Here is a 15,718-nt window from a genome sequence, read left to right as displayed (position 1 = left end):
TTATTGCCCCATGTTTTTTTTAATGTTGTTGGGGGGAGACAAAACTTCATATAAAATTCAATTGGGCTTGACGCTTTCACGCTGAAAATCATGACCTTAATGTATTTTTTAAATATTTCTGATTAATAAGCATTCTCTTGAAACTATTCTAACAAAGATTGGTTAAGCAGGTGAGCAACTCTCTACGAAATCGGCCGATTTCGACCATTTTTATTTTTTGTATTTTTTTATTTGACTCAAACTTTGTGGGGGCCTTCCCTATGACCAAATAAGCTATTTTGCGGCATTGGTTCACCCATACAAGTCTCCATACAATTTTGGCTGTTGTCCATACAAAAATGGTATGTAAATATTCAAACAGCTGTAACTTTTGATTGAATTTTCTGATCAATTTGGTGTCTTCGGCAAAGTTGTAGGTATTGTTGAGGACTTTTGAGAAAAAAAAGGTACACGGAAAAAAATTTGCAGATTTTTTTATCAACATTTTTTTTTACTAAAACTCAATTTCCCAAAATACGTATTTTTTTGATTTTCGAGATTTTTTTAAATGTTTTAGGGGACAAAAATCCGCAACTTTTGAGCCATAGAGAAACATGGTCAAAAAATCTGCCGCCGAGTTATGAATTTTTGAAAAAATAGTGATTTTTGGAAAAAATTGAAGTTTCATGCAAAAACAAGTTTGACATTACTTTTTAATGCAAAATTGAATTTGCAATCGAAAAGTACTTTACAGATTTTTTGTTAAAGGGCTCCGTTTTCAAGATATAGCCACCGAAAGTTTGATTTTAGCGAAATATTTGCAGTTTTTCAATTTTTAAAAATAGTGACCATGAGTGACCATTTCTATAAATATTTTTTTTGAATAGTTCAGAAAATTTGCTTTAAAATTGTCTAAGAGACATTGAAGATTGGACCTCGGGTTGCTGAGATAGAGCCGCTTTAAGAAAAAGAAACACGAAAATTGAAGTTTTCTAAATCTCACCAAAACCACCCACCTTTTTCTAATGACGATATCTCAGCAATTAATGGTCCAAATTTCAATGTTAATACATGAAACATTCGTGAAATTTTTCGATCTTTTCGATAAAAATATTTTGAAAATTTTTAAATCAAGACTTACATTTTAAATGGGCCAAATTTTGAATATTACGCCCATTTAAAATGCTAGTCTTGATTTAAAAAATTTCAAAATATTTTTTTCGGAAAGATCGGTAAATTTCACGAATGAATGTTTCATGTATTAACATTGAAAATCGGACCATTAATTGCTGAGATATCGTCATTAGAATATGGTGGGCTGATTGGGTGAGACTTAGAAAACTTCAATTTTCGTGTTTCTTTTTCTTAAAGCGGCTCTATCTCAGCAACCCGAGGTCCAATCTTCAATGTCTCTTAGGCAATTTTAAAGCAAATTTTCTGAACTATTCAAAAAAAATATTTTTAGAAATGGTCACTCATGTTCACTATTTTTAAAAATTGAAAAACTGCAAATATTTCGCTAAAATCAAACTTTCGGTGGCTATATCTTGAAAACGGAGCCCTTTATCGAAAAATCTGTAAAGTTCTTTTCGATTGCAAATTCAATTTTGCATTAAAAAGTAATGTCAAACTTGTTTTTGCATAAAACTTCGATTTTTTCCAAAATCACTATTTTTCAAAAATTCATAACTCGACGGCAGATTTTTGACCATGTTTCTATGGCTCAAAAGTTGCGGATTTTGTCCTAAAACATATCAAAAATCTCGAAAATCAAAAATACGTATTTTGGAAATTGAGTTTTAGTGAAAAAAGTTGATAAAATCTGCAAATTTTTCCGTGTACCTATTTTTCTCAAAGTCCTCAACAATACCTACAACTTTGCCGAAGACACCAAATTGATCAGAAAATTCACTCAAAAGTTACAGCTGTTTGAATATTTACATACCATTTTTGTATGGACAGCTGCCAAAATTGTATGGAGACATGTATGGGTAATTCTCCGCCAACTCACACAGCAGTTGCCCCGACCCCTCTTCGATTTGCGTGAAACTTTGTCCTAAGGGGTAACTTTTGTCCCTGATCACGAATCCGAGGTCCGTTTTTTGATATCTCGTGACGGAGGGGCGGTGCGACCCCTTCCATTTTTGAACATGCGAAAAAAGAGGTATTTTTCAATAATTTGCAGCCTGAAACGGTGATGAGATAGAAATTTGGTGTCAAAGGGACTTTTATGTAAAATTAGACGCCCGATTTGATGGCGTACTCAGAATTCCGAAAAACGTATTTTCATCGAAAAAACACTAAAAAGTTTTAAAAATTCTCCCATTTTCCGTTACTCGACTGTAAAAAATTTTGGAACATGTCATTTTATGGGAAATTTAATGTACTTTTCGAATCTACATTGTCCCAGAAGGGTCATTTTTTCATTTAGAACAAAATTTTTCATTTTAAAATTTCGTGTTTTTTCTAACTTTGCAGGGTTATTTTTTAGAGTGTAACAATGTTCTACAAAGTTGTAGAACAGACAATTACGCAATTTTGATATATAGACATAAGGGGTTTGCTAATAAACATCACGAGTTATCGCGATTCTACGAAAAAAAGTTTTGAAAAAGTTGGTCGTCATCGATCATGGCCGTTCATGGTCACCCGCGACAGACACGGACGACGAAACAAAGAGAAACGCAAAAAGTAACTTTTTCAAAACTTTTTTTCGTAAAATCGCGATAACTCGTGATGTTTATAAGCAAACCCCTTATGTCTATATATCAAAATTTTTGTAATTGTCTGCTCTACAACTTTGTAGAACATTATTACACTCTAAAAAATAACCCTGCAAAGTTAGAAAAAACACGAAATTTTAAAATGAAAATTTATGTTCTAAATGAAAAAATGACCCTTCTGGGTCAATGTAGATTCGAAAAGTACATTAAATTTCCCATAAAATGACATGTTCCAAAATTTTACAGTCGAGTAACGGAAAATGGGAGAATTTTAAAACTTTTTAGTGTTTTTTCGATGAAAAATACGTTTTCGGAATTCTGAGTACGCCATCAAATCAGCGTCTAATTTTACATAAAAGTCCCTTTGACACCAAATTTCTATCTCATCACCGTTTCAGGCTGCAAATTATTGAAAAACACCTCATTTTTCGCATGTTCAAAAATGGAAGGGGTCGTACCGCCCCTCCGTCACGAGATATCAAAAAACAGACCTCGGATTCGTGATCAGGGACAAAAGTTACCCCTTAGGACAAAGTTTCACGCAAATCGAAGAGGGGTCGGGGCAACTTTTCCCGATTTCGTGTGAGTTGGTAGAGAATTACCCGTATGGGTGAACCAATGACGCAAAATAGCTGATTTGGTCATAGGGAAGGCCCCCACAAAGTTTGAGTCAAATAAAAAAATACAAATAAAATCCATTTCCGGTGTTGGTAGAGAATTGCTCAGGTGTATCATTTATTTTATCCAAGGAACTCCCAAATTAAATTCGAGTCAAAACGCAGAACCTTTGTTTTGGATTCTGCTGGTTTAGCGTGGAATTGATGTTTTTAAAAAGAACATCAAACACTCATGCTTTCACTAGATAAATTCCCCAACACTCGGCAAATTCAAACAACAAAGGTCAGCGGTTCAACCCACACACTTTTCCAGTTTGACTTTGATAAATATGTTCCCGTATGTCACACACATTTGCCTCCGTTTCATCTGACAGGCAGTGAACAGCAAACGATTCGCACCAGGTTTTTCTCGCACTCTGTTAAAATACTTCGTTTGATTCGTGCCACGTATTTCTAGCGAGTCGAAAGAGATTTTTAATACACTTTGAAAAAAACAAAATTAGTCATGCGAGTGTTAAAAATGACACTTGAAATTAGACACCACAAAGAATACACAAATAACATAAGTCGCATCTACCTTAGTGACTTTTATTATTCCACTTCATTCATAAAAATTGTTGTCGGGGTAATTCTGAATTTTTATCCTTGAAGAGGGTAGATATTTTTTAGGTATTTTTCATGCACAGTGAAGTTCCTCTTTATTTGGAAATTTATCGAAATTTAGGAGCTTCCGAAAACAACAACAAAAAAACACTTAACGATCGATTAGTCCTCTCGTCACACACCCCTTCCCTTGACCCTGTTGGCAGTGGCAACAAAAGTGTTTGCAACAAACGATTACAAACCACCCACGCAGCCATTTTGGCGCCGCCGATTTTCCCGACGCCGCATATTTTGAGGGTGGCACGTGCAAAACAAGACCGTGCGACGCGTTGACAAATTGGTGTGTAATTTTTCAGAAAACACAGCGAAATATGTTGTTTTCGCAGACATGGCCGTTTTGGAGGTGACACAGGTCAAGGGTTGGGAAACCGGCACCGGTTGTGGTCAGCTTGAAAAAGCGTTAATTAGCTCACCCAGCTGAAATCGAATCCCTCGGGACGAAGGTTTTTTTTTTGTTGGTGGGGAACGACTTTGTGTGTGAATTTGACAGCTCGAAATAATGGCACACATTAGGAGGTTGCTATCCGATGGTCATAATTGCTTCTCGGCGATGGAAGGAGAGTTCTCACTGACTTAGACAAAAATCGTTAGAATGAATGTTCTTAAAAACAATTTATTGATTTTTGGATAGGACTTCGAAAACAAACAAACTAAATAAATTGCTGCACCACAAACTTCAAGTTCATACAGCTAACACGTATCACCCCGGTTGCACGAGTTTTCTGACAGCGGTGGCTGTCAGCTGAGTCAATTAGCCCCAAACGTTGGCCAGCTTCAATATTTGCACCCCACCACACACTACACAGACGGGCTAACGTGTGATTTCACGCTGATATGGCGCTGCCGATGGCGCAAGGCAAGGTGGCGGGATTTACTCATTATCGATGAACTAACAGTGCCTGCCTCTTCGGGCTTAGTCGTGCGCTCCCTTCACTGACTGACAGGGCAAATATGTGCGCTGACAAACTAACTGATAAACAATTTGCTTTCTTCTGGGCTGGGCTGCTGGGTGTTATCTTTCAGAGGTCGTGATAATCCACTAGTTCACGAGGAAGCAGACTTTGTGACGCATCGGTTCTACGTCTGATTTTGTTTTTGTAGTCAATGGAACATGTTCAATGGAATCAATTAGCTTTTCTAACGCTTCTAGTTACAACTAGAGAGCTCCGATTGGATTTGAATGTCACAGGAATATTTGTGTTGGATTTAGCTTTGATACGAAATTTGACACTTTTTTTACAAACATCGAACAAACAGGTGATAATCAAACTGCTTGGAAACAATGCCGAACAGATTCGCCCATAAAGATACGAACGAAAATTTGAAATTTTGTTTCTTGAGAAAAGATTCTTCAATCGTCACAAAGTTTTGATGGAATTGAAACCCGGATTATACCCCCATGCGGTGAGCAGAAAAAAATATTTCCGAAAGTTTTAAGATCTTATTAAGTCTTAGCAAGTCTTAGACATTATAAAGTCTTAGCAATCGATAAATCTGTGAGTAATTTTCCCAAGAATGAGCTAATTTATTGAAAATTTATTTTTTGTATTTTGTTTTGTTTGAATGACACTATGTGTGCACTTTTTCTATGACCAAAAACCCTAGTAACATTTTTAAACTTACAGGTTTTATCATGGTTTTGGAAACCCTCCTACGGCCTAAATAGGATTTTATGACCTACTTAAAACCTAAAATGTTACTAGGGAAGGCATTTGTACCACTATTTTGTTCATAAATGTATTATTACACGCAGACCAAATTTTGAGAATTGTTTTTTTTTTTTTCATGTAGTTTAGAAGAAAAGATAAATTGGGTGGAAAAAGAGCGTCACTCAGTGCGATCATCTTCAATGAACTTAGCACGTTGATATGCAGTTGTTTGTTTACCTTTAATATGGAAACGTCAACTTACCGTAATTTTAATATATTTAAAATTGAATGTTTTCAATTCATTATTGAACTTTGAAAGTTGGACCTTTATTAGCTGAGATATTTGCATTAGAAAATGTTGGAATGTTTGGATAGCACTTAAAAACTTTAATTTTCCTGTTTCTTTTTTTATTCGCTGTATTTTAGCAACCAGAGGACCAATCATCAGTGTCTCTTAGACAACGTTATTGGATTTTTTCCGAACTTTTCGAAAAAATATTTTATAAATTGACAATCATGAACTCTTTTTATAAAAAAAATCAAAAAACGGGATCTATGGCTTTGTTTTGAAAACGGTGATCTTTGTCAAATAAATGTGCAAAGTATTTTTCAAGATTTCTTTTGACTAATATTTATATTATTTCCAAAAAAACACCATTTAAAAAAATCATTTATCGGCGTCAAAAGTTTTGTTCATACTTCTTTATAGCCCAAAAATTTCGATTTATTTTGTTGTCGCCAAAAACATATAAAAAATTTCAAAAATAACTGAGATATTCTCTACAAAATCGGTCTTTTTAAGAATTAATTTTTTGTATTTTTTAATCCGGCTGAAACTTTTTTGGTGCCCAAAAAAGCCATTTTGCATCATTAGTTTGTCCATATAATATTCCATACAAATTTGGCAGCTGTCCATTCAAAAATGATGTCTGAAAATTCAAAAATCTGTATCATTTGAAGGATTTTTTTGATCGATTTGGTGTCTTCGGCAGTATGGATGAGGACTACACTGAAAAAAATGATACAGGGTAAAAAAATTTGGTGCTTTTTTATTTAACTTTTTTTCACTAAAACTTGATTTGCAAAAAATACTATTTTTATTTTATTTTTATTTTTGATATGTTTTAGGCCAACTTTTCAGAAATTTCCAGGTTGTTCAAAAAATTGTTGACCGAGTAATGTTTTTTTTCAATTGATACTGATTTCTACAAAAAATCGAAATATTGGTCGCAAAAATTTTTAAACTTAATTTTCCGATGCAAAATTTAATTTGCTATCAAAAAGTACTTTAGCGAATTTTTGATAAAGTGCACCGTTATCAAAATTAAGCCATTTTAATGTGACTTTTTTTTTAAATAGTTGAAGTTTTTAATTTTTTTTAAATTAGTTGCCAAGTGTGGCCTCCTTCAAAAAATAGTAGTTTAAGCAACAAGTTGCAAAAAGAGGATTTTTTCAGCACGAGTCGTACATTCATCTAACGAGGTTTACCGAGTTAGATAAATACGACGAGTGATGAAAAATCAAGTTTTGCAACGAGTTCCATACAACGTTTTTTTTTGCAATTCCGAAAAACACCCTTTGGACAGAATTATAGGACAAATGTCCATGCATTGAGTCAATGAATCGTTCAAATCATTTTTTTTTTGAAAAGTATAACTTTTCCTAACAAGTGCTGAAAAGCACTTTGTTCAGTATTTGTTTTGAAATGGGTTACTTTTCGATTCTGTTATTTTTGGTACAGAAAAGTAGGCTGTTTCGTCGTTCAAGAATGACAGGAAATGTAAGTAGTTTCACGACGGAATTGCAAAAACAATATTTTTGAAAAGCTGAGAAAATTTTGCTTTAAGGACCTGTTTTGAAACGACCCTTAGTTGCTGTGATATTTCCATGCAAGTGATTAAAAACAGGAAAATTGATGTTTTCTGAGTCTCACCATTTTCTAATGTCGATATCTCATCAACTAATGGTCCGATTTTCAAAGTTAAAATATGAAACATTCGTGAAATTTTCGGATCTTTTCGATAACAATATTTTCATTTATTTTAAATCAAGCCTAACATCTTAAAAAGGGCCAAACGTTGAATATTACGCCCTTTGAAATGATAGTCTTGATATAAAAATTTTGATAATATTGTTTTCGAAAAGATCGGAAAATTTCACAAAAGTTCAAAAAAGAAAAATAAAGAAAATTTTCTCAGCTTTTCAAAACTATTTTTTTTTTCAAAAGTGGGCAAACATGTGCACTAATTTAAAAAAATTAAAGACTATTTTCAAAAAAGTTACCTATAAAAGGCTTTATCTTGAAAACGGTGCACTTTATCAAAATTTCACTAAAGTACTTTTTGATTGCAAATTTGATTTTAAATCGAAAAATGAAGTTGAAGAATTTTTGCGACCAATATTTCGATTTTTTGAAAAAATCAGTACTGATTCAAAATTTCATAACTCGGTCAAAGATTTTTTGCACAACCTGGAAATTTCTGAAAAGTTGGCATTTGATGTCCTCTAAAACATATAAAAAAAATCAAACATAGGTTTTTTTTGCAAATCAAGTTTTCGTGACAAAAAGTTAAATAAAAAATCATCAAAAAAATTTTTACCGTGTATCATTTTTTTCAGTGTAGTCCATATCCATTCTACAACTTTGCCAAAGACACTAAATCGATCAAAAAAATCCTTCAAAAGATAAAAATTTTTGAATTTTCATACATCATTTTTGTAAGGACAGCTGCCAAATTTGCATGGAATATTATATGGACAAACTAATGCTGCAAAATGGATTCTTTGGGCAAACCGAGGGCACCAAAAAATTTTCAGTCGGATTTTAAAATACAAAAAAATCGAATGACCGAAATCTCAGAGAACTGCTCAACTATAAAAATTCGTGATACCTATTTTTTCTGAACAATTCTCAACAATACCTACAACTTTGCCCAAGACACCAAATCGATCAGAAATCGCTACAAAAGTTACAGATTTTTGAATATTTACGTACCGTCATCAGGGGTGAGATTGGGTCATATACATTTCAGCATTTTTGTATGACTCAATTTCAACCTACAACACTGTCATTGTCAACATTGTCAAATCAATTTTGACCAACTTTTTTTAAATCTTAAAAGATGTTTTTTTTTTTACATCTAAGACATATACAAAAATGTCGGCAGTAAGATCATCATTATATTTGGAACAATTTTCCCGAAGACACCATATTTTTAGGATTTTTTGTTTTGAAAGGTTATTAGCTTCCGTTTTTTATTATTCCTGTGACCGAAAACATCGTTCCACCTTTTTTAAAACAACTACCTTTGCTGAATTTTTGGCGATTATTTGTTACACGCAAAAAATGTCGGAACGATGTTTTTGATCGCAAAAATTACAGATTTGTTCAAATCAAATCCTGCAAATTTTTAGAATCATCTGGACATTCTTACAAATCACTGGAAACAGGAATCGTCCCGATTGGTTGAGTTATGCCCGAGAACCAGCGAGTTGAAGTTACCGTTCCAACTTTTGGAGCCTTGGGAGATGGAATGTTAGTGAGAGTAGCAGACTAAGTTTGTAACTTAGAGTGTTTAGGTTCATGTCTGGAATTAGGACAAAATTGTTTGTTTGTTAAAAACCCTGGGTAGTTAAAAAAAATCCCTGGAGTTGAGACCTGTGGGCCTATTGCTCTTAAGGCAAAAGTTTGAAGGATTTTAACCTTGGATTATACCCGGATAGCTTGAGCCGTTCTATTAATTTTTGACTTGTTATCTTGGAACTGATGATTTTAATAACCCGGTTTGGTTGGATGTAAAGATCGAAAATAAACGAATTTCGTACCAGGAACTCTAGTCTAGCAGTGGGACATAAACAAAACTCGCCCAGCACTGAGCGCACATGAACAAGAAGATATCTTCTCCGGATTGATTGATTTAATTTCACGCTCAAGCGGAACAGAATCTAATAACTGTCACGTCAGCAGGATCCGTCACATATCCCGGAGATTGTACTGAATATGGATAGAGAATTTTGTGAAACTCACAGAGGCAAGCACATTTTCGCAAAAATAACCTCATCCACGTAAAACTTGAATCTCAAGTTCGATCCACTTGTCTGTGGGTACGCTACGTTGCGAAAACTTTTCAAGCCTGAAGCTCGGCCCACGCACTGTGTTTGTACATCGCAAAGAGAAACGTGGCCGTGACCTCGACCAGCGTACCAGGACCGTCGACGGATGACAACCCGAGTTCGGTGGCTCTCGCGATGAGTATTTGTGCAGCCGGAAATCCCGTAGACAAATAATGCAATTTTCATCATTTACTTTTCACGGCAAACATTAGCTAGTGAGCGTGTGTGCACAGCATCATCAGCACTACATCGTTGGAGGTTGTCCATGCTCGTTGGAGTCATGATCTGTTTGCATGAAGGTTTTTTAAAAGATTTTGGAAAAATATAAAGTTACGTGATTTTAATTCATTGAAAAAAATGCGATAACAGAGCATAATGTCAACAAGCTCGTAATCGTCAGCGTCGCAAATGGTCCCATGGGGGAGGTTGTTTGGAATTTGCCCGGCAGCCAGAGTGGACCTTAGTTGAAGCAGCAGCAGCAGCTGTGTGCTCTGTCCTGAGTGTATCTAAATACTTCAACGGCAAATCTGGTCGAGTGTGTCCCCAGCATGAATGATGCTGGAAGTTTTCTATTTGCGTCCTAATGAGTGGCGAGAGTTGCCCTGGAGAGTCTGAACGGCCAGCCCGAGTGCGGGGACGTTCTGAAGTGGTTCGTACCACCTACACATCAGAATGTTGAAACATAAGTGTACTTTGGGTGTGTTTTTTTCGAAAGCGTTTTATTTTTTTGTTTGGTTTTATGATCATTTTATTAGGTTAAAGAGAAATTCTTGAATGGCTGGATGGTTAAGGATTAGATTTATTTCTATCCGGTTCGCCGTTTTTTTCTTTCAAAGCAACTTATTTTGAAAACTTTTGAGAGATTTGGATTCATATTTTTATCCATTTTTTTACAGATTTCATCAATCTTTATTTCAAGATAATTAAAAATTAGAAAAAAAAACTTTCTCGCAACATCGTTGCTTGGATGGCACGAAGATGGTTATAAGCTTTTGAATCGTTGAAATTTCTTATTCAGCATCAAATTTTTTTTCAGGGTTGTCCTGCTGGTCATTGTTGAAATATTATTTTAAAATCTTACCGTCTGTGGACGGTCCAGTTTCCTTTCTGCAAAAAAACTTGATCGATATTCGCCTCCGGTTCAATTTCCAACTTTGATTAACATATCTGTTCTGTTGGCTCTTGATGCCTGGGTGAGCGGGGAAAAAAATGCAATGAAATTGCGACTTTCATCGCGATACTCGACCGACATCTAACATGATTGTGAAAATCCTCGACGAAGCTTGGGAGAGTGCGAGGAAAAAAATCTCATTTGTCACGGTGAAAATTTTTAATAACTTTTTGCACCGTTCATCGCACCGGCATGACGTTCTTGGAAATAAGCGCCGAGAGGTGAATTTTGCTGGAGGATGTTTGACAACATTTACCGGACAAGTCACTTCTGTTGTGACATTACGAATTGTATTTATTTCGAGTTTAATAAAAAGCTAGCATCAGCCTTTTTTGAGTCAATTTCCCTCAATGTCACCATCAAGAAGGTGGTTCTTTTCAAAACGTCTAGAATCCACTTTGTCAACTGATGATCTAATACCGGCTTTTCTTCCCTTTTTATTATGGCCCGGTGATAATAGCTAATCGATTACCGCCGATTGGCTTGTCTGTCTTTCTTTCCTGGCAGGTGTCCTTCGAAAGGAAAACCAAACTCTAATGAAGTAGAAGAATCCGTCCATAATAGCTGTCTTTCTTGGGCTCTTTTGTCTACATTACGTTCATCAATCCCCGGTGGAAACGGCGAACTTTTCACATTGAGCTCCAAATGACAGTTTTCGTAAGTTGGCTGGCTGCAATAATGTGAAAACTCCAGTTCCCAATTCCAACTAGTCAGTCAAAGCCGCAACATGGATCGACCTTGTCGAGTTGCGCGCAATAATCCTGTCGTAATCGATTTGTCAGATTGTCTGTTTCGATTCTTTGGAGTACAGCAACACATCGGTATTTCGACTTCTCTGTATTTGAACCTCAGACAATCTTTCCGTGTAAACGGTACTTTCAATGATCTCTTTGTTATTTGGTTAGGCTAGATTTCGTCGCCGTTATGCTATCTTGTCGAACGTGCATTTGGGCCAAATTGAGTTAAGAACGCCATTTTGTGCAGCTCGCAATGCCTCACCTTTAGACCTTCACAGATCCTCAAAATTCGATTTCAATCCTAAGATATTTAATAAAAACGAAAAAACCCCATGCATTGTTGTCGCCCTTCATATGAAATTACTTTCGATCTTGTCGTGCTATCTTGTCACTCTCTGAAAGTTGATGTGAGTGCGACAAGTGGCCAAAGGGATTTCAGGTCAAAACGTGTTTGACGCACGTACAAGTTAGACTACCGTAAACATTTGTAATTATAACTCGGTACTCCAGCAACCAACTTCAACCAAACTCCGGGACAATGCATACAATGGTCGGCCAAACAAAACGTGTTTGTTATTGTTTACATTGCGTGCTCTCATTTTTGTTAATTCAAGGTCAAACATTTCAACGCGTTTTCTCGAAACGTTTAAATGGCGGGTGCGACAAGACAGCACAACGACGTCGATTTGATAGTTATCACATTGTTTACAAATATTGTGAGTTAAGAAATTTCATGTTACTGTTATGTCAGACAACCTGTGTCCTACTGTAATCACTCGTTGAATGTGTTCTTTTTCCTGCCCCCTTCGCGCGGGTGTAAGAGTGCACTAATCCGGACGGAACGCGGTTCAAGCGTTCCCCGATGTAATCGCTCGTGACATTGACGCGGACAGACAGGCAGCCGGAAAGAAATACTACCCGGGTTGTTGTAGACCGTTTGAAGCACCTGGCGTTGACCCGTGATGACCGCGTGGTTTTTTCCGTAACGATCGTTACGAAATTGGCCACCTGCTGGTCAGGGCACTAATCTGCGATTGGAGCCGATTTGCAGCCCAGTCACGAAATATTCAAGCAGAGCTGGCTTTGAACTCTGCTAGAATCCTGATTGAACGTCGTGATGACGTAAAAGAGAAGTTGCACCAATCGAAAGTTTGCTTTTTATACGGAAACAGTAAAAAAAACTTTTTTCTGACATAATATTCTCTAAAATGCATGAAAAAAGTGCGTAGATGGGTATGTTACAGACATGACCAGTATGACAAAGAACCGAAATGTCAGTTTTCATGACCAGTATAAACAAAAAAACTAACTTAATCCACCTATGTGGTTGGAGCCTTCCTCACTCATTACCAACAGTAGATGTACACAGATATTTCATCTATTTTTTAGATCCGGAATAAAAAAGCATATAAATATCACTTAGGTGGCCATATCTCGAGACGGGGTTGCCAGATCTTCAATGTTTTGAACTCGTTTGAAAGTTCTTTTTATAACCTAACTAACGATGGGTCGGATGGTGGATCCGGACATAGTTTACATACATTTAAGTGAGATCCGGCTTCAAAAAAGTACATAAATATCACTTAAGTGGATAAGTCTCGAGACAGGGTTGCCAGATCTTCAATGTTTTGGACTCGTTGGAAAGGTCTTTTGATAATCTAACTAACGATGGGTCGGATGGTGGATCCGGACATAGTTTACATACATTTAAGTGAGATCCGGATATTTGTGAAAACACATTTTTATACATAACTTTTGAATGGGACCCTAAACCAAGTCGAATGCAACAGGTTCGGGTCAAATCGGTTCAGCCAGTGCCGAGAAACGTGAGCTAGTTTGTTGGTCACATACATACATACACACACATACACAGTGTATTACACACAGAAATTTGTTCAGTTTTCGATTCTGAGTCGATATGTATACATGAAGGTGGGTCTACGACGTTTTCATACAAAGTTCATTTTTAGAGCAGGATTATAGCCTTACCTCAGTGAGGAAGGCAAAACATTGAGTTTGATCAACGTATGTAGATTAGTAAGGTAAGGTAGGTTTTCCAGTTGTCAAAATAGTTGGCTAGCTTGAAACCCGGTAGTTATATGGAAATTTGCAGAAAAGTGAAGATTTTACCATTTTCCGGGCAAATTTCACCGGATTTTTTTCTGTGGGGTTGTTAAGCATGCCAAACTGAACCGAAATACATTTTTAAAACAACAATATTTTTTTCAAAAAATAAATACAACTAAACGCTTTTTTCAGTTCATGCATGCTTAAAAATTCCACAGAAAAAAAAATCCGGTGAAATTTGCCCGGAAAACGGTAAAAATTTCACTTTTCTGAAAATCTCCATATAAAATCCGGGTTTCGTGCTAACTATGTTGACAGCTGGGAAATACCGCCTTACCTTACTAATCTACATACCTTGGAGTTTGATACCTTTCGGGTGGCATCTGAAACATACGCTACATTTGGTTTATTCCGAACAAACAAATGCGTGAAATCTCTCCGCAAACATCTTTCTTAAGTCATTATCCCGTGTTAACCCCCACGCACTCACCTCGGATTTCGGAGAAGTTGATAAAATTTTCACTCATCGTTTCGGAGTTTTTGCTGTTGATGTTTTCTTTCCGGAAAACTGCTCACTCTCCGTCCACCAACGACGACGGTTTGTGTTTTCCCTTTTTTTGCCGGAAACTCTTACTACGCAACGATTTTCCACCCACCGACTGACTCTGATCAGCTGATGATGACTCTTGAGCCGATTTGCCACACACCGCCTCCAGCCACAACTTTGTTATTTGGGGAGGCAAAACCAGCGGCCTGGGGGCGTTTTTCGTTCAGGCGAAAAGGTCACACACTGGAAATGACAAACTTTTTTCCTCAGGCCGGAACTCGTTTGGAGCAGCACCACTTTTCCGGGGCGATTGCACTTTTGCTTCCGTTGTTGTGTGTTGTGAATCGCACATCAAGTGTGTGGGTGGGTAGGACGCTAGTATATTACGCAAACATTTGCTGCTGCACTTTTCCGCACACACACACACAAACTCACCAGCAAATAACCACTACTGAAGCACTTCGACTGGTCTGCTCTTGAGCGGGGGATATTAGTTTGCTGTGCAATCCAGTTTGGAGTTTGGGACGACGGAAAAATGGAAAATGATTTACTGCAGTTTCATGGCATTCGATCTACTAGCTAGAGAAGTAGGTACGGATAACTAATGAAAATAAAATGATTTGGCAGTTTTACGGTTCCTTTTGGGAAGGAATTGGTTATCCAGAATAGTAGCATGAAAACAATTTAGTCAATTTAAATTAGTAAAAAAATCATCTTATTCGTCATCGATGCAATCATTAATTTTTTCGACTTCTTGTACAATAAAAACAAGAAAACAATTTAGAAAAAAAAAAAACTAATTGTATAACATTTTAAATAAATTCCATCTAAACCCAAACAATTAGTTCAACCTTTGAATTAAGCCATCGTAACGCGTCGTCGTCGGTGGCCCATTGAAATGCAATTAACGCAAACACCCATCATTGCTTATAGCAAGTGCGGGATTTGTAATGGCTTCATCATTAATTTTCCGAGCCAGCCATTCCAGCCACTTTAATTAAACACGTGCAGTTCCCCTTTATTGCTTTCAGCCAACATGTAAATGCTGGAAAATTAACCCTTGATTTTTCTTTGAATTTCTTAATTTGTGAGATAAAACTTTAGTTTTGAAGTTTTTTAGATTACCTATGTGCACTTGTCTTGTCTGAGCAAGTGTGACTTTGCGTGTTGTAAGTAAAGGAAAAACGTGACAAAGGGGTGTGAGGGGGGTAAACTTTGGCTGATTTTAGCGTGACGTACTTTATGGATAAAGCCCTAACAGGATTAAGAAATATGATTTCTTGAAAAAAAAATGTGTTGGATTTCGGTATATCAATCGAACTTTAAGTACCGTGCTTCTCCATCTAAGGGAGTTCCTAGCACATTTTGCTGGAGGCGCCTGGTACATTATGTTCAATGAATTGTACCGAAATCCGATTTTTTTTCTTCAAAAAGTCATAACTCGGATTCCTG

General features: G+C 36.4%; 1 protein-coding gene across 14 annotated transcripts in view; it reads right to left on the bottom strand.

The window, feature by feature from the left end:
* The window catches only part of LOC6049317 (calcium-binding protein E63-1), a 199,168-nt gene that overhangs the window by 80,412 nt on the left and 103,038 nt on the right, over nucleotides 1-15,718 (bottom strand). For 3 of the 14 annotated variants that reach the window (XM_038264052.1, XM_038264056.1, XM_038264054.1), the window contains one exon: nucleotides 14,210-14,845. The exons of 6 other annotated variants lie outside the window; for them this stretch is intronic. In XM_038264052.1, coding sequence (XP_038119980.1) covers nucleotides 14,210-14,246 — 37 coding nt within the window. In that variant the 5' untranslated portion in view covers nucleotides 14,247-14,845. Of the gene's footprint in view, nucleotides 1-14,209; nucleotides 14,868-15,718 lie in introns of all 14 variants that reach the window. 5 more of the 14 variants (XM_038264055.1, XM_038264051.1, XM_038264057.1 and 2 more) reach the window with 5 other exon arrangements.

The sequence above is a fragment of the Culex quinquefasciatus genome, chromosome 3, assembly GCF_015732765.1.
Source record: "Culex quinquefasciatus strain JHB chromosome 3, VPISU_Cqui_1.0_pri_paternal, whole genome shotgun sequence".
Lineage (NCBI taxonomy): Eukaryota > Metazoa > Arthropoda > Insecta > Diptera > Culicidae > Culex > Culex quinquefasciatus.
Note: the sequence above shows the minus strand (reverse complement) of the source record. Positions and strands in the feature narration are given on the sequence as shown.